At 44.3% G+C, this 24,953-nt stretch overlaps 1 protein-coding gene across 1 annotated transcript in view; it reads right to left on the reverse strand.

Moving 5' to 3' along the window:
• Nucleotides 1–1,006: 1,006 nt before the first annotated feature.
• LOC147879924 (Acyl transferase/acyl hydrolase/lysophospholipase superfamily protein) overlaps nucleotides 1,007–24,953 on the reverse strand; it is a 30,655-nt gene continuing 6,708 nt past the window's right edge. Inside the window, exons 3-7 of the mRNA XM_087371707.1 lie at nucleotides 8,820–8,892; nucleotides 7,937–8,042; nucleotides 1,718–1,814; nucleotides 1,510–1,608; nucleotides 1,007–1,352 (exon numbers count right to left, since the gene is read on the reverse strand). Of these exons, the coding sequence (XP_087227833.1) occupies nucleotides 1,188–1,352; nucleotides 1,510–1,608; nucleotides 1,718–1,814; nucleotides 7,937–8,042; nucleotides 8,820–8,892 (540 nt within the window). The 3' untranslated portion in view covers nucleotides 1,007–1,187. The remainder of the gene's footprint in view (nucleotides 1,353–1,509; nucleotides 1,609–1,717; nucleotides 1,815–7,936; nucleotides 8,043–8,819; nucleotides 8,893–24,953) is intronic.

Below are 24,953 nucleotides of genomic sequence, written 5' to 3' on the forward strand. Positions count from 1 at the left end.
CTAATAGGATCGAGTGTCCACCCATACCAGAGATGCGTCTATAGTCTGTACATGAGGTTACTCCAGTTTAGACTCGTGAGACCCACCATGGGCTCAAGCCCCAAACACCAAGAGATCACAGACTTGTTCTTCACAAGAGGAGGAGACATCAAGACTACAACCCTAGCTTACAAACACTAGGTCAATGGGAGATTAGATTCATGCCCCGCAAGTATCCAGGGTACCATCATTGCCACATGTCAATGTCATGCTGCCTCACGCTACCCATGAATATACCCTACACAATACAGTCCAGGAAAATAGCGATGGATCTTGAATACGTTCCAGAGATACCGAGACTCCCCCAGTGGGACACCAATCAAACTCATAAGCTTGGGCTACTCATGGCCGGCACATAATGCATGGAGTTCATACATGACACACAACGTGATATGTCAAGGATGACTACTGACACATGGGAGTTCCGTTAGTAGCTTCTTGGAGATAGATTCCCCAACATGGGGTGTACTCTTGCGTTGATTTCAGCTTTTGATCTCATAGGGCGTTCCATCCCCCCCCCCCTCCCCAAAAGAACTTGCGTTGATTTCAGCTTTTGATCTCATAGGACGTTCAATCCCCCCCCCCTCCACGCAAAAAAAGAGCCCCACACCCACCTGCACTCAACCACAAGCATGCACATACATGCACGCATCCATGCACGTGCACCCCAATTAATTGCATCTAGGTCTTTTTGCCTTGCTATACGAGCTTACACACTTCCTAAAATGCAGTTTTGTTGTGCTGTTACCATTTAGTTTACCAAAGAAATTGCTTGAACATTACTTCTTATAGAAAAGCGGACACATAAAACAGGGCTACAACTCATTCTCCTCTGAAACCTGATCTGATGCAGTTAAAAAGAGCACATCGCTCAATTTCCGCAGTGAGGCATGTGCATTATGTTAGTCTTCCTTACAATACCAAGCAAAATGCTGAAAATTGTCCCACATTGACAATAATATGAGCAGTTTACAAATAATTGTTGTATATGGACATTTTTCACCACAGCACAAGCCCTGGGCATAGAATTGGTCCTCTTATATAGATCTTCAGATCAATATATAACTTACAAAGTTTTACAAATATGACAGGTTGTGCGGACCGCAACCAACCATTGCTGTAATTTACAATATATGTGATCCACGATTTTAAAAATGAGATGAACTTGGCACCTCAGCATCACTACTGGCTACGAATTCATTCAGTTCACTCGATTTGCTTTGATCAATCCATATCAAGGCATCTTGGTAGCCCACACTGAAGAAATCTTCTAGTACCTCATCATCTGCAGGTTCTAATGCCCAGTTCAAAAGCTGGAGTCTCGAAAAGGAAAAATGTCACAAGAATATAGTTTTATGATGAGAACCTTAATAAAAAACACTAATGTCCAGCCACAATGAACAAATTGCTTTACTGCAGAAGATTTTCTATATTGACGAGCCATCCATATTCAGCCAAATGACATTTTACCTGCCGAGGTGGTGTTCTGCCTATTTTGGATTTAGAATCTGGACAGATCCCAATTCCTTTCAAGCCTAATCGGGCTGCTGGAAATGCGCAAACTCGAACCTATGCATTGTTAAATCAAACTTGCTTTAAATGTTTCCCTTGCATTACATTTGCTGTAGAAGTTGGAAGCTTGCAGGGGCAATTAAAGCAGGGAATTTGCTGTCCATACTGTGATGTCAGCTGAGGTAGGGGGCATGAACAAGGTGAGTCCTCCATCAATGCAAATACGCTTTTTATACAGAGTAACGGGCCGTGGTGCAAAGTATCTGCAATAAACACATGTGCAATCTGACATGGAATGAAAAGGGCCTGAACAACAACATGAAGCAAGTCATACATAACATCTTTGGCTAAGTGATGTGGCCAAAAGTATCTAAAGTAGCCAGCCTATGCACTTATGGGAAGGACGGTGGCCTACCCCAAGAACAGTATACATCATGGCCTCCATTTCTACATATTATCATCAATATATGCACTCAGTCACCTCTCCTATATAGTCCATGAATAATGATTCTGGAGCAATCATCTCTCTCTCTCTCTCTCTCTCTCTCTCTCTCTCTCTATGTGGTGCACTATTTCCAATAGGAACAATGTGCTGTTATAGTTGTTCATGCCTGAAATTTTATTTCTCACATGTTGGATGAGTAGACGGAATTGTACTTTAGATTTATGGCTGAGAACCCTCACCTTTCAATTGGGCAAAGAAACTTTGAACATCGTGACCCTGGTACATCAAGGAACTCAAAGACAGTTTTAACCTATCCCGGCAAGCTTTGAATGACTTAAGATGCAGTCATGCTGGAGCATTGCTTCATTAAGCTAGATACACATGCCTCAAAGATAAATGCTCAGTTTGTAGGCCACTCGGATCCTCGTATGCATTGCAAAGAGGACCAAGGTTTAGTAGCCTAAGGTCTGTGTGGGAGCTAGTACTCTGTCCAAAGAGAGACTCTGAGTGGCATTCCATTGAATGCATTTGCAACAAATGCAAATATTGTGGTGTGAAGGTGAAGCAACATGTGTGTCCAAACGAAATGAGGAAAGACAACAAAATGGAGGAGATTTAAACATGTCAATATCGACGAATTGGGATAGCAGTGTTGTGCCTTCTCCTCCTCCTTAGAAGGCCTTATTCACCTCATCCCAAAAGGGTAAAACAGGACTCTGATAACGTAGTGGAGGCCCATTACTCTTTGAGGCACAGCCTAAAAGATTCTCGCTAGGGTGGTGAGCCTAAGACTCCAGCCAATTTTGCAAGACCTCATTCATGATGGCTAGAGAACTCATTCATGATACCCAGACTCGATTTAAATAGGGAAGGAGCATCTTTGATAACATTTTCTTGTTCTTGCAAGCAATTGAATGGGCTAAGGAGTCATTAGCCTTTGGCTATTCTTCTACTTGACTTCAAGAAAACATATAACAAAGCGGAATTAGCACATGGGTTTTTTAGAGTCTTCAATTATAGGAGTTTCTTCTCTATACCGGTCAGCCACAAAGGCATTGTGATTACAATGTAAGATAGGGGAAAGGACCAGATTTGCAGAAAGAAAGAAGATAGAACAAGATGGGGAAGGGACGGGAAAGGAGAGGTACAAAATGGGAACCGAGAAAGAAAGATAGATATTATCCTTTAACCAACTGCCGCTAGCTGATCCCTCACCACTTTCATCTTGGAGATGTGGTCCTGTACTAAATCACCGTCATCCATGCTCATGTCATAGAGCTCTGTGTCGAGGTCTAGAATCCTCACTTCATTGTTGAGCTCGTACATGTTCCTCAAAGTGGTACAGGCCTCGAAGGAAGAGTCTGTCGTCTGTATGTGAGGAAGTACCGCATCTGCCGTAGTGTCCACAATAATAGCCAAGGCCTCTGCATCACAGATTTTCCAGGCTCTCACTAACACCGCGTCAATTGGTGTGGTCACCGCACTTCAGTCTCGCTGTGGCTGGAGTCACAGTGGGTTGAGGCATCAACTCTCTGCCCGTTGCAATCTCCCATGACTCCCTCAATACTAACTAGCTCCAGGCCTTCATCGTGCACAATGGAAATTGCTCCCATCCAACTTGCATGTGTCCCCAAAATTAGGAATAGCGTATCTCTAGGCCATGACAATAAACTGAGAAGAAAGAAAGAAAGAAAAAAAGTTTATTAAAGTCTTCGGAAGACCAATGGGTCTATGAGACTGTGAAAATCCTGATACAACAAGCTGTGGTAGTGGAGCTACTAAACGAGCGTCCATATCAATGCAAAATGCAAAAATGCAGAATGGCAGTACTAAGTTCTAAGTACAACATAGTCATGTCGATGGTCGACTATATATCAGTCTCAGCATCGTCATCAATATCACCATCATCATCGGCAGCAGCAAGATATCAAGATGGATGAGGCAGTGGAGGCATGAAGTCGGCAATAGAGTACTGTCGGCCACTCAGAGGTGCGGTCCTGGCACGTCTCCTGATCGTAGCTCTGCGTTTGACCAGGGCTACTGTGACCCCCGTCGGTCGGGCTCCGAATCTAAAGGAGGGGATGTCCCCAACTGTGATCTGTGTGTCGACCCTCTGTCTGAGCTGTAAATCTGAAAACTATCCCAATGTGGCGCTCTGGAGGGCCTCCAACCTGCTGAGCTGAAATCTCCGGGCATTTCTAACTGTGTAGCGAAAGAAGGGGAAGCTCTTCTCTCGGTGCCCCTCATTAATCCATTCCCACTCCCCTGGTCCCATTGCAAGAACCTAATAGGGGAATCACCATACAGCCAAAGTCTCCAAGACCCCAGCACAAGGAGAATAGGATCAGGGTCAAGATACCATTGTGAGTCCCCATGAATCCTGCCTCCAAAAGAATATCATCAGAAGATCTGATAAGTCTGCCTCCCGACTGAACATCAAAGACAAGGGTATCCTCATGTGCATCCTACAATGCAATGATCTGTAACCGAATGCCCGTCCCTGAAAACGCTTCCCACCAAGGGGAATATGTAAGTGGCATGTCATCTGTATCAATCCACTCTGGCAGAATAGCTGCCTGTATCTGCTATATCTTGAGTGCACTCCCTCTGAGGTGGCCAACTGCTAAAAGTCTATGATCCTCTGGAAGTCTCATAAAGGCCTGCCAAGCGCCTACCATAGAGGCGGGTCCCCTCTCCCATCTAGACTACTGCATATAATGTGACACTTCAAGTGGCCTGTCATGATCATCCAAAATCCAGTCATTCCACATGACTGGCTGTCTGTGAATTTCTTCACAAGAGTTGGGTGGAACTCTGCGAGGTGTGTTTCTGAAGGAGCCCCAAGCTTTCTAAATAGCAGCCATGAGAGGGGAAGGGGCAAACTTGAGATGGGCTCACGTAAAGATCCATCTATTGCGGTCCAACCAATCTCCCCCATGAGAAGGAGCACAAGACTGAATGCTGCGTGAGAAAAAATCCTTCCAGGGCTCCTATCCAGGCATCAATCCACGTACTACAAACTTGCATAGTAAGGCCATACACTGCAAGTTCTAATCAATAATACTGAGACCTCCTTCTCCTGTGGGTAGAATGAGGGTCTCCCAAGCCACCTTGGCTACAACATCTGAGGTGCCATCTAAACCACTCCATAGGAAGTTCCTGATAGATCTCATGAGCTGAGCAATACAACCTCTAGATCTGCACCAACATGAGCAGACAAACCACGCAGTGGCCAATAAGATCTGGTTCACAACCACAACTCTGGATGCAAGGTCAAGTCAGGCTGAACTCCAAAAGATGAGTTTCCTCCTAATACTCTCCAACACGGGAGCAAATTGTTGTGCCGGAGAGATACCCACCCCAACCTGGCATCCTGAATACCTGACGGAGACTCCCCTTTGAATCCAAGTGAATCCTATGTCAATCCCCCAGACTGGAGTGTCCTCATCACTGATCCAAAAACCATTGGATTTGTTCCAATTTATGCGTGTACCTGCCGCAATGCAAAACAAATCCAATGCCACCTTGAATGAATTCAGTGTCTGTGGAGTGCCATCCGAAAAAAACAGCCGTATCATCTACCAACTCACTATCTAAGAGCTCATCCTCCTGCGTCAGAGGAAGCCTGAGCCCTACATGAGCTCTAATGTAATAGCTCATAGCCTCAGCCACAAAAAGGAATAAAAAGAGGGCTAAGGGGCATCCCTGACGGACTGAACTGGTGATCTGAAACCTGTCCCCCTTGACTCCACCAATAAGAACTTGGCTGTGGGCTGATTTGTAGAGGGCTGACACCCCTCTGATCCAAGTATCTGAGAAGCCAAGACCACACCATTTCCAACACTTGATCAAATCATTCGGGTAATGGTAAGGGATGCCTATCCTAACCTATATAAAGGGTTCATTGTGTCCTATTCAGTAGTTGTTGAAATACAAAAATCAGCACTTTGGTGAGTGAGAGGCTTTCTCCATCCAAACTCTGTCTAGATTGCCATCGAAGCTCCATAGCCGGAGCACGTGGGTGGGAGGACACCATCAGATTGTAAAAGTTCAGTTGTATTTAGAAATCAACATTTTGTTACTCTTCTTATCTCTTTGCTATACATTGCTATGTGTCTTTAAGTATGTCTTCCACTGTCATGTTCTCTTATAACACGAGCCTTGTTAGAAAAGATGTGGCTCTTTGTCATATTCTTTGTGTAAAGTGCTTCAGTTCGCTCAATTCAATTGTTAATCTTTTGCCATCATAGTTATACCACACTTTGAGACTAGAGGACCCATAAACTCTTTCCCAGTAATGACATAAGCATGTCCTATTTGCTTTGAAAACAAACTTCAACACATTTTCAATGTTTCTTGAAATCTTTGTTTATGTTTGCAAAAGTTTCATTTGTCAACTATTGTGACACCACTTTGGAGAATCCCTAAACTTAGGAGGGACATAGGCCAACCGATATTGAGCCCAAATAGTATGTACAAATCGATCGCTCATCATTGAACTCCGACAATGGGCACAATCCAAAACCCTAGCTCACACATCACTAGGTAACAAGCCTAGCACAAACATGGGGCTTACTTCTATAGAATCACTACTTGCCTATACATGCATAGGAGCTTGAGAAGGTCTAGTTGCAGCCTCATCTAAAACATTAGTGTACCTTGAAACTATATCCTCTATAAAGACTCCTAATTGAGGTAGCACCCAAGCAATAGAGAGTCCTACATAATGGGTTGGAATAAGGTCAATGCCGATTGATTGATGCCATTAAGCTTTTGCTTCTTCTCTATTGAAGTCCTTAAACCTACCAAAGTTAGCCATTGAGCTTCTTGGGATGGTGTACTTGAAACCTATTTTCTTGTAAGCATCCCAAAGTTATCCATTGAGCTTCTTGATCTTTTCAAGCCACCCTTAACAACGCATCCTTTATTTTTTTAAAACATTCATCTACCTTTCCCCATATTCATTCACTTTCACTTGCTCATCCGCATACTGGACATGCCACATAATGCACTAACACTTACACCTACAATAACATTCCACAAGGCAGGGTCTTAGTGGGATTCACATGTTGTTGGTGTTCTAAAGTCCAAAATTCTACATTCAAGGTCCAGGCTTTGAGTCGCACATCTGTCCAAAGACTTGATTAGTTTCCCCACTCTCTAATTATGTATCTTTCTACTTATCTGCCCAACTTCCAAGGAATACATTCGTCCCAAAGAACACATAGGGGCAGGGGGAACCGCGTTCATCCCTCTACTTGTGTTTTGTGTGATTCATTTGTGCATGTCCTATCAGTTGGTTTTGTGGATATGATCTCTCTTTCATATTTTTCAAATGTTGAATTGTAAATCGAATATTTTTGTCTTCAAATTGACGTAATTCAGATCTATCATGTTGATGTAGGACCTTGAACACATTCCTATGCAAACCTTGTCATTTTATCCACAAATATTCATTTCACTGTAATATTCACAAAAGGCTTTGAATTCACAAGCCATGAAGGGGAATTTGTAGAACTAGGTTTAGGAAAAACATATCAGCTAACCAGAGCCGCATTCTAGATTTGTTACGTAATTGGAGTTTTCCTTGATTGAATCACTGATATTGGCTTTTGATTTAAGAGCAGCTTCTCTAGGTCATAGTAAGATCCGAAAGTTCAACTAATAAAATAATGCTGATTGTAGATCCATTAGCAAGACAAAAAAATAATGAGACAGTGGCTACTTCGCAACACCAACTTCTGTTTATCATGCACTCACTTTATTTTTGCTTGTGGCATACACCTGCGGTATTAAATTTCCTGCTTCCATGGTATACATGGTAATGAGCATGCCTGACTTACCGCATTTAATAGCCATCGTACGTAGGGCAATTTGATTCCAGCAATGCCTTGCAAAATTTTAAACCTAGAAGCAATAATGTGAGGATGCAGAAAATACCCCGGAATAAAACATGAGGTTTGAAGTGCATCAATGAGATCTTCCTTGGAATCAAATTGATCTACAAGCAATGCCCTTGGTGTTCGAAAAACTTGTGTTATAGCAACTGCAAGTATAGAGTCCAAAATCAGCACAAATTTCAAAAAATAACTTCTTTAATAGTTCCTGTACAAATTAGACCATCCCTCCTTACCACCATAAAAAAGCGTTGCATATCCCTGTGAATTTAGGAATCTTTATTTGTGTGTGTGTGTGTGTGTGTGTGTGCATGCGTGTGTGAGCATGAGTGTGTGTGTGTGCGCGTGTAGATAGATAGATAGAGACAGACAGACAGAGAGAAAGAGAGAGAGAGAAGGGGAGGCACTCGAAAGAGAGGGGAGGGTGGGCTTTCCAAAACAATCTCCACGCAAGATGGGTCTGCATGAGCAGAAATGTGGGACACGTCTACACATACAATCAAGAATACGAAACTAGAAGGTAGCAAGGAGTCCATGGCTGTATTCTAATGGGCGGGCGTCCAACATGCAAATGTGCCTGTCACCCAGGATATGGCCACATATGCCAACCTGCATTGAGGGAACAGAGGGATCAAGAAGAGAGAGGAAGAAACATAGTATAGATGAAAAATGGCTAGCATAATTTAGTAAATTAAGGAAGAATTTTAAGTTGGTTTGATAGCAGAACTGTTGGGCAAAGCAAATAAAAGATTGTAACCAGGCACTTTACTCTGAATAAAACTATCCCTTACCAATAGTCAGAGGAAGCCACATTCATCTAAGTGAGACAGAATTTCAATAATCATCCAGATTAACCAAAATAGCTCTTAACAATATGCATAATAAAGACTGCATTGCAGACAGTCTGTTGCAAAATTGAATGTCACCTCGTATTCTTCCACTGGATCTGATGTGAGCATCATCAGGTAAGAACCTCTCGAGGAATCCTCTAAGAACAGCCTGTAAAATTTGTAGAAACAAATCTTCAGAGTGATACAAAGAGAGAAGCATTTCTTTATTACTGACAAGTTTAAGCAATAATCAAAGGCTGGTATCTAGAGACAAGAATGGTTGTCAAAACCAACTGCACCAAGGACAATGTATACTGAAATACAGCCATCTTGGACTGCTCCCAACCACAATAAAACTTCCGACAATCTCAGAATACAAGAAACGTCACGAACGTCATGTTGCTTTCAACAGTGCCAAGTTCCCACATGTCAAGATTATCAATCAGGAGATCTCCATATGGGGGAGAAAAACAGGCAAGAGACAGTACCTGAACTGTCTGCGAATGATTTGCCACCTAGCAGGTAATTATACCCCTCCCACATAAATGAATATTCTCCCATAGCTCTCACAGCCTACAAAAGCAGCCTTGCCTATGGTGGACCTTGCACTGAGATACTGCAACCAATGCAACCTTTATCTGACTTAAAAACACTTCCAGTGCCCATATACTGTGCACATAGATAGTCATTATAAAGCACGCCATCCACGCATACTACCTGAAATCGTCTTGTGAGAGCCTAGAATGCTCTCATCTTGCCATGGCCTAGAGCTTAGATTATACTAACGAGTGAATGAGAGATATTATCACTGAGATCTAGCCACATCTCGTAACAGGACAACTTCAGAGTAAGGCAGCAACTGGAAATCTAAAACTACCAGCCAAAAAGAGTTTCTACAAAAGCCTCCAACAACCCATTCTTGGAAACTACATGTATTTGTGGTTGTGAATACCAATATCTCTGGCCACATTTCATATAGAAAAAAATTGATGCACTTTAGGTAACTGCTATGGCTGAAAGTGCTTCAAATAGTTTTTTCATGAGCCAACATGTGGCTTTCGCTTGGTGAAATCCACCTCTTGGTTGTGGCCACGCGACAACCAGTCTTATTTTGGCCATAACTTGATCAATATGACTCCAAATATGGTCCTATTTGTAGTCAAAATGATTGAAATGATATGAACAAATCCATTTCTCATGTTATATTGTTAAAAAACAAATTTCTCATGAGCCAATCCATGGTTTTCACTGGGTGAGATTAGATCATGAGAAATAAAAATTGCCACAATTCGCCTCAAATGATATGCCTCTAAGTGCATCAATTTTTTATTTTTTTTTGGGAGCCAATCTGTGGTTTTTGCTTGGCAGAGACCACAGATTGGATCGTGAAAAGAAATTTAATGCACTTTGAGGTGACTGCTATGGCTCAAAATGCTTCAAATTTGTTTTATGATGAGCCAACTATGGCTTTTGCCCAACGAAAACCATAGTTGGCTCATGAGGAAAAAAATTTGAGGAACTTTTGCTTTAATGTAGCCATGATTAAAATGAAGACTGCATCAAGTGCTGGGGAAAATCCTGCTCTTTAATGCTGAGAAAAACCAGAACGGGAAGACCACACTCAAGCCAGGAGCTACACCCTGAATGACTCCAAATGCAGGCTAAAAACTGTGCCTCTAGTTCATAGAATACAAGGGCAAAGTGCCCTATTTATAGGAGCGGGGGTAGGCTACAGACTGGCCGACCTAACACGCCTAACTCTGGGTGGCTGGCTGTTAACCCAACCTGGTCTAGTCGGGTTACCCAACCCTCGTTAGGTCAGCTGACCCAACCCATTGGTTGGGTGGTTGGCTGGCCTGTCTTGCCTCATCAGCCAGACCTGAGGTTACTGGACTAGCTCTAGCCCTTAACCAAACTCTCTCCGTATTTTGCAGGAAGAATCTACCACTACCCTTGGGCAGGCACACCCACAAAGAAGCCCTCGCTCCCTATAGTACAGACAAAAGATGCCCAGAACTCTAACACCCCCTCTCAGCTCCTGGATGTCAAAGCAAACCCAAGGAGCTGGAGTATTGACGGAGCATATAAAGAGGCTTAGTGTCCTTCGTTCAACTTTCCTCCTTGCCAAGAGCCTTTGTAGCCACACCATCTCATACGCAGTGCCACAAGCAACGTGGTTCTCAGGCTCAGTTGATGACAAGGCTGGCTGCTTCTGGCCGCTCCATGGGATTGCTCCCGGACCAGGGGTCAAACTGTCCTCTGATGTTGCTTGGATCTCCTCCTCAATTTGAGTCTCTCCAAATTCACTCCCGCTCCACTAAGTCGAGGATGAAACCAATCACCAAAATGAGTTCGCAAATCCCGTTCAACTGCTACTTCCCAAACAACCCAACTTGTGTAATGGAGGCCACGATTGGACCAAGTTACTTATCGTTAGGGCTAGTGTGGCTAATGGATGTTTAGGCCTAGATGTCGTCGAGGGGAACTATAGAAGTACCTCCCCACCCTTTTTGTACTCACTTTTTGATGTGACATTTAATCATATCCTACTCTCCTTGGAAGCTGCCATGTGCCCTCCCTAAAGCAGACGTACTAGAGGGTTTCTTGCTGTCCCATAGACCTTTTGGTCTCCAATGGACGCTAATAGACTTTCTTTCTTCCTTTCTTTCTCCTCCTTCGCCCTCCTACGTGCCTACTCTCTCTCTCTCTCTCTCTCTCTCTCTCTCTCTCTCTCAGCACTTGGGATTTGGAGACTTTCTGCAGATTACTTCACATGTGACAGCATACAGGCGACACCTGCTTGAGTTGGGAGCTGTCCACGCACTCATCATCTAAAATGGTCTTCAGAGATGGCCATCATCTTGGGGATTCACATGCTTCCCACATGGAGGTGAGACTAGCATAGTGGACTACCTACTGGGTCTTTGGCTTTTGTCTCACGGATACATGACCTCACTATATACCCCCCCCCCCCCCCACTTGGAGCCAACCACTCATATCTGGCCTTCACTGTTCTTGCTACTACGCCAGTCACAAGGAGAGTTCCTACCGCAGACCGTACCCAAATCCACTTTGACTGTGCCCTTGATCCCGTGTATGTGCGGCAGATGACGGTCCAAGGAGAATTGAGGCACCCAATTGGCATACGGGATGGACGCTGAGGAATGTCCACGCCTACTAAGTTGTACGGGTTGGTTTAAAAGCCACCCGCAACTTGCCAACAGATGCACACGAAGCCTTTGAAGAGGCCAGCCCAGCTAAGACGCAACAGATACACATCGGCAAAGAAATTCCTTCACATGGCGAGACGTTTTCACGCAGGCATAGGCTTGAAATAGCAAGGTAGCATCGTGTTCTTTCGGGAGTATGAAACGCTTCATGGGATATTTGCATGGAAGAGTAGTTCCACGGAAGACATAGTCAGAGATTTCCTTGCTAATAGGCGCCTTCTTGTGCATTGAAGCTTTCACGCTGGCGCTTGTTTGTGAATGGCGAAGGCAGTGAGAAAACGAGGCGCTGCACGGAAGAAGATGCGTCGAAATGTTTTGTGAACGAGGGGCGTAACGTGCGACGCGCGATGGTCTACAGAATTCCGTCGCCTACGCCCAACCTCTCTGACCTTAGGCTGATGTGGAAGCCCACCTGATGTGGCAGATCTGACACGTGTTGCTGACGTGGCAGGCAAGGCAGCCAAAGCTGACATGGCAGTGCACAGAACAATGCTGACGTGTCATTCTGACACGTAAGCTGATGTGGCAGTCCCACATGCAGGTATGACGTGGCATGCACGTGTGAGATGACCTGGCATTCTGACAGGTGACATGGATGCTGACATGGCTGACCAGGGGTTAATTTAACTTAACCTTGGTTAGTGGACTAGTTAGAGGTCCAGTTGGTTGACCCAACCAGACTAGTCTGGTCACTGTGACCAGTCCAGTTAGTCTAGTTGCAGACTAACCCAAACCAGAACCAGTCAGTCTGGTTAGAGTAACCAGTAGCTACCCATCTGGTTACTGTCCAAAAAAAAAAGAAAGACAGTTGCAGAGATTGTTTCTGTTAGCAGTTTCCACCTACCTGAGAGAGTACTAACTGTCAGAAAAAGCAAAAATCGGAGATTTGCAATCCATGCCTTTGTGCTCAGAAAAAGGGAATCAGATGATACTCAGTGCTTTTTGCAGCAGCCAGAAAAGGGGCAATATAGTTGATGCCTTGGCAACTTTGTGGGTATATGCCTTGAGTTAACAGCCCGGTATTGGCATAGATTGTGAATGCAATACACCTCTTGTTGAGGTAATTTTTTTCTTTGAAAAGCAAAGGTTGCGTGCATCAGTTGCATACACGTGTGTGAGAAACGCGCAGATCTCAAACGAGTTGTAAGAGAATGGATCAATCACCTATCCAGTGGGATTCACAAGATAGGGATGCACATCCAAGACAGAGAAGTGTGCAGCAAAATCAGCAAGAATTTGAGCAGATGGTACGCACTCGTATGCAGGAGATGGAAAATCTCAGAAGGGATCCAAGAGCTCAGCATTTGTTTCAAGCAGAAACTATGCCTAATGCAGCTTATGATGTGCCAATGCCAGAGGCGCACTCTCGTGTACAGCTAGAGAGAAAGAGATCTCATAGCAAACGGTCTCATAACAGGAAAAGATCGAGGCATCATCACTGATCTCCCAGTCCTTCACCGTCTACCTCGAGTTCAACTTCTGTATCTTCTTCTTTATCAGATAAACCATCCAGGAAAAGAAGGAAACACAAGAAGTCTAGGAAGAGCAAGTCTTCCAAAGAGACCGAGGAATTCAAAGATGGAGGTAAAATTATCAAGTTTATGACCTATAATGGACAATATGGTCATACAGACAAAGCATTGCAGTTCATCACGCAGTTTGATGCTGCATTCGGTACAAAAAAGTTTTCAGAATCCTCCAAGTTGAGAATGGTCAGTTTGCACTTGACAGCGACAGCTAGTGCATGGTGGAGTGCACAGACCACAGATGGGTCAGCCCCAAAGAGGTGGAAGGGCTTCAAGAAAGCCTTCTACCAGCAATTCATGCCTAAATAGTTTAGAGATCATGTTCTTTAAGATTGGGACAGTTTGCATATGGATGCAAGAGATACAGTGGATGTGTACAACCAAAAGTTTTGGGATACTTATTTGCAGGTTGCACCTTTCAAAAAGATCTCCAAAAGAACCCAAATGAGAAAGTACAGAGCAGGTCTCAATCCAAGAATTCAGGCAGTAGTGAATGCTTTGGGGGCAAAGAACATTCAAGACCTTATACATTCAGCTTCAGTAGCTAGTCTTGTGCCGTTACAAGATCCATCCACAGTCCTATCCTTGCATGCAGGAGGTGCTTAAGGGAAGAAAACTGATTTTTCAAAATAAGAAAAGAAAGAGTATCCCAAGGTTGAAAAGAAAGCGTTTCAGCCTCAGAAGCCGAGGGGTACTCAGCTTTCAAAGTCATATAAAGACAAATCCCCATTCACTCTTGAACAGATAGCTTCACTCCTGAACAGATAGCTGCATTCCACAGAGATAGGAAATACTTTAGATGTGGGAAAGAGGAGCATATGGCTGCCCAGTGCCCTGAGAAGCCTTCGAGTTCTAAGGAGCATAGAAAGCCACAAGTACCACGAGGCCAATGGTGGGAGCAGTCCCAGATGTTTTGGGTAGTACGTCAAACCCAAGGAAAAAGAGCTTTTGCTATCATGGGAAAAGATAAGAGATCAGCAAGCATTAATCCTATTTGATCTAGGGTCTACAGACAATTTCATATAGGAAGATTTAGCCTTGAGATTAGGAATTAAAACTAAAGAGCTAGGCAGAGCTCTTGATGCTGATCAAATGTTCCAAGGGAATCCACTGCAAGTTACTCCTTTGATTGGAAAGCTTCGTGTCCATGTGTAGAGCTATGTAGATCAGGAGGACTTCTTAATCTCTCCTCTCAAGCAACATGATGTTGTTGGAATATGGAAAAAGAACTAGAACTAGAAACTGGAAATGGAAATGAGATGACAAGACTGAAAGATAAGAAATACCTTGAGAAGAGTGTAGACAAGACACAAGCTAGACAGATAGATTAGAATGATGTGACCCATTGAATATATGGGCCAAAGTACAAGACATAATGCAAGAGTGTTTATGGGATAATTGTAGAAGTGCCACATGGCACACACTCAAGACATAAAGACTAGACTTAGACTTAGACTAGGAAATAGTACACTTAGTGTGCACTTATCTCCAACACCCTCCTTAAGTGGACACTAGGAGTAAGACAAGACTAGAGGACAGACATAAAGACTGATAGACAGGATAGAAGACATGGCAGACAAAAGATCCTGAGACACCCCTCCTCAAGTGATATCCTCATATGGGTCCACAAGGGTAGGGACAAGATGGATCATAGTCAGATTGATAGACAAATAGACAGACAGACAAGACTAGATAGACAGAAGACTGACTGTAGACAAATAGAAAGACCAAGACACTAGAACCCCTTGACCTACATCATCGGTGGTCAAGGTGGTAGACAAAACATAGAAGTAATCAGAAAGCCCATTTTTCATCATGTAAGGAAGGAACAGCAGGATCAGCTGATGGAGATGTTGCAGCAACATGGGCTGAGGTAGATCCAGGAGCTGATGTAGAGGTTTTGGAGTAGCAGTCCCTCTCCCGGTGATTATCACGGCCACAAATGGTGCATGGATGAGCCTTGAAACAGTCCTTCTCCACATGATTAGTCTTGCCACAATGGGTGCAAGGCTTTCGTACCTTAGAACTGCCTTTCTTTGCTAAAAAGGCAGTGTCAGTTACCTTGCGTTGTTGAGTTCTTTCTTCCTCTTGGAGAGCATTGATGATACCCTCAAGAGAAGGATTATTATGATACTTGAAGGTAGTGACAAGAGTAGCATAGGAGTCAGGTAAGCTTTTGAGAAGCACGGCAATAGCAATATCTTCGGAGATGGGAGACTTGACTGACGCAAGCTGAACCATAAGACTGCGAAGATAATTAACATGAGAGGCTATAGTAGCTCCTTCCTGCATATGTAGATCAAAGAATGAGATCATAAGTGCAATTTTAGAGTTTTTAGATCGGGCTCCAAAAAGAGTATCCAGAGTGATCCATGCTTGAGGAGCAGACTGTATGTCGGAGATGTGATGAATGTAATCATCTCCAAGGCCAAGCAATATGATAGCATAGGCTTTGTCGTTCTTGGCAGTAACAATTTGCTCAGATGGACCTTCGGGGGCATCACGGTGAACAATGTCCCAAAGGCCTTCTTTCATAAGATGGCACTTGAGTTTGATCTGCCAAGTATGAAAATTGGACCCATTGAATTTGTCGATAGACATGAGAGAATGAGAGGAGGATGCCATGTGGGAAGGTCTTACCTCTTGCTAGGATGCAAGGGCAGTGTCTATTCCCTTACAATATTGTAGAAATAAATGAGAAGAAGAGATCCTAGAAGCCAGTTCTCTCACCACTTTGTCAGGGCCATAGCATATGACAGCCCATCGAAGCAGGAGGAACCAGCAGTTTGCAGATATGAGGATTAACAAAGACTGCTCAGCAAACTGAAAGAGACAATGTACAGTACCTTAGCAAGAACTGAATGCAGAACTGAATGCAGGTTGGGCAGAGATAAAAACTTCAGCTCCTCCTTTATTTCGAACAGAAAAGGTACGGGCAGCAGCTTCAGAAAGTCGTGGGCAGCTCCTTCAGCTCACGAAATCAGGGCAGAAATGGCAGACAGATCTGCAGCAGTAGAGGCCACCTGAACTGGGACAACGGGTGCAGGTACAGATTCCGTACAGTCGTACGGACTGTACGGACGCTGACGAAGACGGCGTACGGCGGTCGTACGGAGAGCAGAGCTGGTAGAGAGTGGAACTGCGCAACAGATCTGGCGCGCAGATCTACAGCGCAATGGTGCGCAGATCTGCAGCGCAATGGTGCGCAGATCTGGAAGAGGGATGGCGAGCAGATCTACAGCGGCAGCAGGGTCAGCAGCGTGGAGAAGAGGGGCGGTGTGCAGATCTGTCGATGACAGCAGGTTCTGCGCAGATCTGGCGCTCAGATCTGGCAGAAATGATGCGCAGATCTGGAGCGCAGATCTGGCGCAGATCTGGAGCAGAAACACACAGATCTGAGAAAAGGCAGACTGCAGCGGGGGAGAGTTCTGAGAGAAGGCAGACTTGAGGGAAGAGAAGAGGGAGAAGAGGGATCAACCTAGCTCTGATACCATGTTGGAATATGGAAAAAGAACTAGAACTAGAAACTGGAAATGGAAATGAGATGACAAGACTGAAAGATAAGAAATACCTTGAGAAGAGTGTAGACAAGACACAAGCTAGACAGATAGATTAGAATGATGTGACCCATTGAATATATGGGCCAAAGTACAAGACATAATGCAAGAGTGTTTATGGGATAATTGTAGAAGTGCCACATGGCACACACTCAAGACATAAAGACTAGACTTAGACTTAGACTAGGAAATAGTACACTTAGTGTGCACTTATCTCCAACAGATGTTGTACTTGGTACACCGTGGTTCCATCGAAAGGAAGTAACGATAGAATACCCTGAGAGGGTGCTGAGTTTTATCCATAGGGGGAAAAACCAGCATTTAGTTGCCATGAATAAAGGGGAAACTATTCCCATTGTATCTGATGTTACATGTGGTAAAGCAATTAAGTCTGCAATTTTCGCGTACATGGTTTTTGTAAAAGAAAAAGAGAATGATATGCATGCTGAAATGAATGATGCACACAAAAAAAAATTTCAGTTTCTTGTAAACTTTAAAGATTGCTTTTCTGATGCTTTGCCAGGGGAGTTACCCCAAGAGAGACCAAAAGATGATCATCAAAAGAGTTAATGCCTAGTAGTGAGCCACCAAATAGACCACCTTATAGAGTCAATGCGACTCAGAGAGAGGAGATTATGGCTTAGGTGCAGGACTTGCTGTCCAAAGGGTTGATTCAGCCCAGCTCGTCTCCTTTTGTACATAAGAAAGATGGTTCTTTTCGAATGTGCATTGAATAAGATGACCATCAAAAATAGATTTCCGATACCACGCATAGATGATGTGCTTGACCAGCTCAGAGGAGCAATAGTTTTCAGCAGGATAGACTTGAAGAGTGGTTATTATCAAGTCAAAATACAGCCACAAGATGTGCATAAGACAGCTTTTCGCACTATATTTGGGTTGTATGAATACTTAGTGATGCCTTTTGGGTTGACAATGCTCCAGCCACATTCAATAGAATGATGGATCGCATCTTCCGAAAGTATAGGCACTTCACGGGTACTTTCTTTGATGATATCCTAGTCTTTTCGAGACAGAAGAAGAGCCCCGGAAACATCTTGCTTTGGTGTTTCAAGAACTTCGAAATCATTAGCTTTTTGCCAATAGCAAGAAAAGTGAATTCTTTTTGGAAGAGATCCATTATCTGGGGCATATAATATTCAAGAATGGGATACAAATGGATCATGCAAAGATTCGAGCCATCCAAGAATGGCCTGAGCTGAAAACTGTACATGAAGTCTGTAGTTTTTTGGGACTTTGCTCCTACTATAGGAGATTCATCAGGCATTTTGCTTATATCGCAGCTCCACTGCATGACCTTACCAAGAAAAATGCAGCCTTCACATGGGGAATGTCACAGAAGAAAGCATGAGAAGTTGACTACAGAGCCTATTCTTGTAGTCCCAGATCTGTATCAATTTTTGATGTTGATTGCGATGCCTGTGGAGAGTGTGTTGGGGCTGCATTACATCAAAATGGACATGTGCATACGAGAGCCGAAGATTGCGTGATGCTAAGAGATATCTGGGAATCTATGAAAAAGAATTGTTGGCTATATAAAGGCAGATCATATGGCTAAGCTTTTCATGGCACAGATCTTTAAGCACCATGGTATGCCTAACTAATCGTCAGTGATCGAGATCCAAGAATGACCAGTCTATTCTCGAGAGCTTTATTTGATAACATGGGGACGAATCTGAAATTTTCTTCTTCCTTCCATCCCCAAACAGATGGTCAAAGTGAAGTAGCAAATTCTACAACATTGGATATGCTGAAATGCTACGTGGGTGACCAAGGTTCAGACTGGAAAAAGTACCTACCATTGGTAGAGTTTGCTTACAATAATACAGTACACAGCTCTATAGGGAAAGCCCCCTTTGAGGTCATCCATGGGAAGGTGATTATGCTACCTATCCTGAGGACCAAAAACAAAATATTTGCAACCGATCAGTTTGTGAGAGACCTCCAAACAGCTTATGGCCAAGTCCGGACAGCAACTGTACGCAAAGGCCCTCAAGGCAAGGAATTTACAAGTATCTTGTAAAATTCAAGAATTATACGGCATTGGATGCCAAGTGGATGGATGAAGACATATTGTCCGATCATCCACAACTTTTGGATGTTAACAAGGAAGCTTTTCAGTTGGGGTCAACTGAATAGAAGCCGAGGGGATGTCACCACAATGTAAATATCCTAAGTCAAAGTACACTTAACCATTTAATTAATTATGGTCAAAAGAGTTTTTTTGTTGGTCAAAGAATTGACTACAGTCAAAGATACTTGACTTCGGTCAAGTAAGCCTGATCTCGGTCAGGAAGACTTGGTTTATACCAAGAAGGTTAACTGCGGCTAACCAAGATGTGCCAACTTCGGTTAAAGAGTTGTGCCAACTTCAATTGGAGAGACTTGACTATAATTAAGGCGCCTTGACCCTTGGTCAAAGCCCATTAATTATGATCAAGAGCGTTGACTCCGGTCAAGTTGAGAATATATATATATATATATATATATATATAATTTGTTATGTGTGCACATGTGTTCAGTGGGGATGCCCACCGTGACTAGAATTAGTCCAAAGTGTGTTATTTGCATGCAAAGCGCTAACAATTAATGGGTGCCATGGTGGTGCACTTTAATTAATTGTTGCAGGTACTAGGAAGAGTTATTTTTCCTAAGCGCTACGGGAGCCTAACAAGCATCTAGAAGGCGGTTTGCGTGACCAAGTGCTTCGAAGAGTTGCCCTTAGTGGCATGTAGTCTAGATTTTAGACAAGTGGCATGTTGCCAATTTGAAATGAGCTTGAAGCTCTTGTAATATGGATTCCCATTGGATTTTAGACAAGTTTCATGTTGCCAATTTGAAATGAGCTTGAAGCTCGTGTAATTTGGATTCACGTTGGATTTTGTATAGAGCAGCTCTACGCTGAACTGTGTATTCACTTTCTCTCAAGAAATAAAATACCTTCGGAGGGGTCCAGCCCAACATGTTGTCCTAGGCCCTAGCTGTCTGTAGAGAGAGGGAGAGAGAGAGAGCGCTTATGAGAGTGTTTTTGCAGTAGTTTATAAGCGAGAGGTTATAGTTTCAGAGATGAAGAATGAAGGCAAACAAGAGGTAATCCAAGAAGTCCTACAGCAATGCAATACTACAACCCCGACACCACAACTTGTAGCCAAGGTCCAAGAAATGGTCACCACTCAGCTCAAATCCATGGGCAGGAAATTACAACAACAATACATAACAAGATCAACAAATGTGATGTTTATACAGAGGTAAGAGAGCAACAAGCCATGGCAAGTAGCAAAAAGATTTTACGTATTGGGGGATTGCAAGATAGTTGCCTTAGCTATTTTGAAATGGAAGAGGAAGAGGAATGCATTGATGAGAAAAAGATTATCCAACACAAGAAGGCAGTGCCACAAATTGGTTGGGATGAAAATGGCATAAGTCTTATCACTCGAAAGGGAAACCAAGCATAGATTTATTTCAAAGAAAGGATTTTAAGAACCAAGATCCTCAAACAAACCAACAAGCTGAAGGGTACTAGGATTTGGATATCTAAAGAGCTCACTCCGACCCAACTCAAACTAAGGGCAAATGAACTTATCAAAGTGAAAGAAGCAAGGAAAGAAGGTAAATGGGCGGTTTATCGAGATGGGCAAGCACTCATTAGAGATTTCAAACCTAACCCCAAAGACTCTGTCTTAAACTGATGTTATTCAGACCACCCCTAATATAGTACTTAAATGTAGTTATGCTATAATAATTTGGGGCTGAGCTGCTGTACTCCCCCATAGACTCTCAGTCTCTAGCTGATATTGATCATTTTGGTGTACATTTTGACCCATAGACCCGTTAGGTCTCCTGTGGACTTTACTCTCTCTCTCTCTCTCTCTCTCATGAAAATCTAAAGAAGGAAATGGCTGCTCTACAAAAAACTTTCCAAGGGAAACATGAGGAATTCTCTAAGCAAATAGATAAAGGCAAGGCTGCGATGAAAGACTGGAAAGGAGTAGTCAACAAGGGCAAAGCAGCCCCATCAAAGAAAGAATTTACTTCTGATGCATTAGAGGAAGAGAAGAGAAGAGGTAACAAGGCACTGAATGTTCTTGTCAGAGGCCTTACAGTTGGGAACTTTGCAATGGCAGACGCTGAAGCTCTAATCACCAAAGTAATCTAACCTTCGAGGCAGCTTGGAGGATAGGAAGGGATGATGCACCAGCAAGACCCATGATTGTGAGGTTCTGGACACTAGCAGACCGGTCTACTTTCATGAGTATGCGGGCAACTTTGAAGGGAACCAGGATTTATTTGGATGATGATCTCACGCTTTTGCAACAAGAACATAAGAGAGAGAGAGAGTGACTCGAGTACTAGCTGCGAGACAAAAAGGAAAATGGGCTGTATACCGTGATGGCAAAGTAATCATCTGATAGAGGGCTGAAAGAGGAAGAGAGGATACAGACAATGCATGACAGTGTCGGGCCTTTGAGACAGAGTCACATGACAAAGTGAGTATGGCTGTTTGGAACTGCAATGGCACTCTCTGGTCCAATCCATGTGGCTTCTCAGAAACATACACAGATAGAGATATTATTTTCTACACCGAGACACATGAAAGTCCAGACTAGAGGGCTTACAGAATGGAAATGAGGAGAGATACAGGAGTACAAGGCTCTGGAGGCGTGGCTGTCCTCTTCAGAGCACACTTGAGACCATTCATTTCCATCGTGCGGAAGGAGGAGCATGCGCGACATATGTGGGTCCAAATCCAGCCACCCAACACACGACCGATTTTTATGGCAGTGTGCTATCTCCCCCAGATACGTACAGCCCATATGAGACTCTCTACGAGGACATCACAGAGTTCTCCAGACAAGGCACAGTCCTTCTCTCAGGTGACTTCAACGCATGCATAGGGGATAGACATGTGGGCTTACTAGACTTTGAGATGGATCCTCTCAGAGTTCCAGAGATGGAACCAGTGGATCTCAAGATCACGAAACTCTCTGATGATACACCACAGGTGACAAGATATGGGAGACAGTTACTCGATCTGGGAGCTATACATGACTTAATGGCCTCCACAAATGGCTGTTATCCAAAGGGCTTACCTGTTTCCCACATGGAGGTGGCAGTAGTACAGTGGACTACTTGCTAGGGCCCCCAGCCTTTGTGACGAGGGTACATGACCTCACAGTTCATCCCCTCCCACTCAGTGCACACCACTCCTACCTGTCCTTCAGCATCATGACCGCATTGTCGGAAGTAGGACATGATCCCCCCGCACCCCCCGGGTTCGAGTACACTTTGATAATGCTCTTGATGCCGTATATATGAGCCACCTGTCAAAGGGACTAGCAGCACCCTTCCAAGATGATGCAGATCTCAGCCACTTGTCGCACTGGTTCAGGATGCAGCCATCAGCTCCTTTCCCACGACCTGCTCTACAATACGCCCCTCCACTAGGAAGATGCCACAGAGCACGCAGGCTGAGAGATCTAGGAGTGTCAGGCTTGTAGTAGAAGGACCTTTTGGCATTCTATCCTGTCCTACTTTCTGGACAGACAGAAATATAAAGTGTTGCTTCTATATTTGTCTCTGAGCATTGTCTATCTACTGGCTTGCACATCTATGCACATAAGTTAAGAAGTTTGTGATTCCACACCCCATACGCACACTGTGTGAACTCCTGGGCATTACTATCAGTCTTCCGCTGTGCGTACCCTCTGTTGGGTCATTTCTAACAGTTAGGAGTTCCCAATCATGCTATTGTGGGAGCATGGCAAGTGGGGAGAGACCCTCTATGTGGGAGGATGATCAGGTAATCGGTGGGGTCTCATTACCAGACCCCACCGATCACCTGATCATCCTCCCACATAGGGGTCAGGGCCTATGAGACGCAGGATACCGAGACCCTTGCCTGCACCATTTGGAATTGTAATGGTACGCTTTGGTCAGAGCTTGGGAATTTCTCGGAGTCCTGCACATGACAAGACATAGTCTTCTACACAGAGACACATCAGAGCCCAGAGCACCCTCGACTGGTGGTCAGTGGATATACTTGGGAGTTAGCCTCTAGGGAGGAGACGAGGGGGAGACAGGTGGAATACGGCTCAGGAGGAGTGGCAGTCTTGTATAGATTAATCTCTCATTGGGGCGATCTCAGTAGAGAGGAGAGACCCACACTCCAAATTCCTTTGGATTAGATTACGACACACGACCAGCCGAGATCTCTTCATAGCAGTCTGCTACTTTCCACCAAAGACATCACACTTCACCAAGGCAGTTCAAAAGGAGGTTGAGACATCACCACACCTCTACATTAGGACGCGGAAACTTCAACGCGAGGACGAGAGCACGTCAGGTGCAACTGCTAGATTTTCGTGAGGATATTATTTTACTTCCTGACATAGATCTTGCTGACGCTGGCATTTCACAAGTGTCCGCTAATGGACAAGCCCCCGATACCTCCTATGGGCATGCACTCCTGGATCTAGGTACGACGCATGATCTCATTCTCTATACCCATCTTGAGCGATGGCCCTCCTCCAGTGGCTTCACTTGCTTTCCACACAGAGGGGGTCTGGCGTGGTTGATTATATCTTGGGATCCCTTACCTTCACATCACCCATTATGAACTTCTCTGCTTCACCACCTCCCCTTGGGACTGGTCATACATATCTCTTCTTTAGTATCACCACCCCTCGTCTTGCTACACCTACCGCACCACCCAATTACACTACTTATCATGACATACACTTTGATCACAGCCTCTCACCAATAGATTCTACATGACTCTACACTCTACTCACCTACATTGACCACATACCTCTACTAGAGGACCGAGCCGCTTTGATTAGCCGATCCCCACTGCCCCCCACGCTTTCCCGTACACCAGACGCTCTAACCGTCCACCGCCTCTGGGATCCATGCCATGTAATTGCTGGTACGATGGCGAGTGCAAGGCTCTTCGCCAATAACCCTGATTCGAGTCCAAACATGGCTTACTAAGCGAACCGAACACAATACGCGAGTATCGTTGTCTAGTTCGCAAGAAGAAAAGAAACTTTATTCGTCGAAGCAAGGAGGAATTACTGAACATCTTGTTTAGCAATAACTCCAAGGACTTTTGGCAAAGGTTTCTTGAACGGCGGTCCCCCTCACCACTCACAAATACTCAGGCTTGGCACAACTACACATGCACGTTATACGATATTCTTGACCAGCCCACCCCTCATCTCTCACATGCACCTTGACCCACTTCCTACAATCTATTCAGTAAGGGGGGCGTCAAAGACACGGTCATGAAGCTTCACAACGGCCGAGCAAAGGATCATGAGGGTCTATGCACCGAGTTTGTTGCATACGGGATTGACATCCTAACCCCTATCCTAGCAAAGCTATTCAATGAAGCAGTTTGTCTAAGTTTTCCACGCACATGGACTCTCAACACTATCACACCTATACAGAAGAGGGGATCCCATGAGTCTAGGCAACTACATGACCATCATGATTGGGCATGTCATGTCCAAGATATATGCCTCAGTACTTGATATGGAGATCAGCTGCTATGCAAAGATGTAGGGACTCAGAGCAGAGGGACAGGCAGGCTTCCGATGTGATCATGGGACCATAGACCACATACTTACACTCAAGCGTGTCATAGAGGAGGCCAGAGCACGAAGACAGAGGGTCTATTGCTGCTTTGTGGATTTTCGCAAATCCTTCGACACGGTACCACGAGCACGTCTCATCAGGCGGTTACAAGAGCTGGGCTATGGCCAAGAGATATTATGGGCAATGATGGCACTTTATGAGAGGGTTTCCGGCAGAGTTCGTATGGATGGGGGATGGACAAATGAGATCATGAGCACCATTGGGGTCAAACAAGGTTGCCCACTCTCACCGACCTTGTTT

The sequence above is a fragment of the Dipteris shenzhenensis genome, chromosome 33 (assembly GCF_047967505.1).
Source record: "Dipteris shenzhenensis isolate YYH24624 ecotype China chromosome 33, Dip_SZ_1.0, whole genome shotgun sequence".
Lineage (NCBI taxonomy): Eukaryota > Viridiplantae > Streptophyta > Polypodiopsida > Gleicheniales > Dipteridaceae > Dipteris > Dipteris shenzhenensis.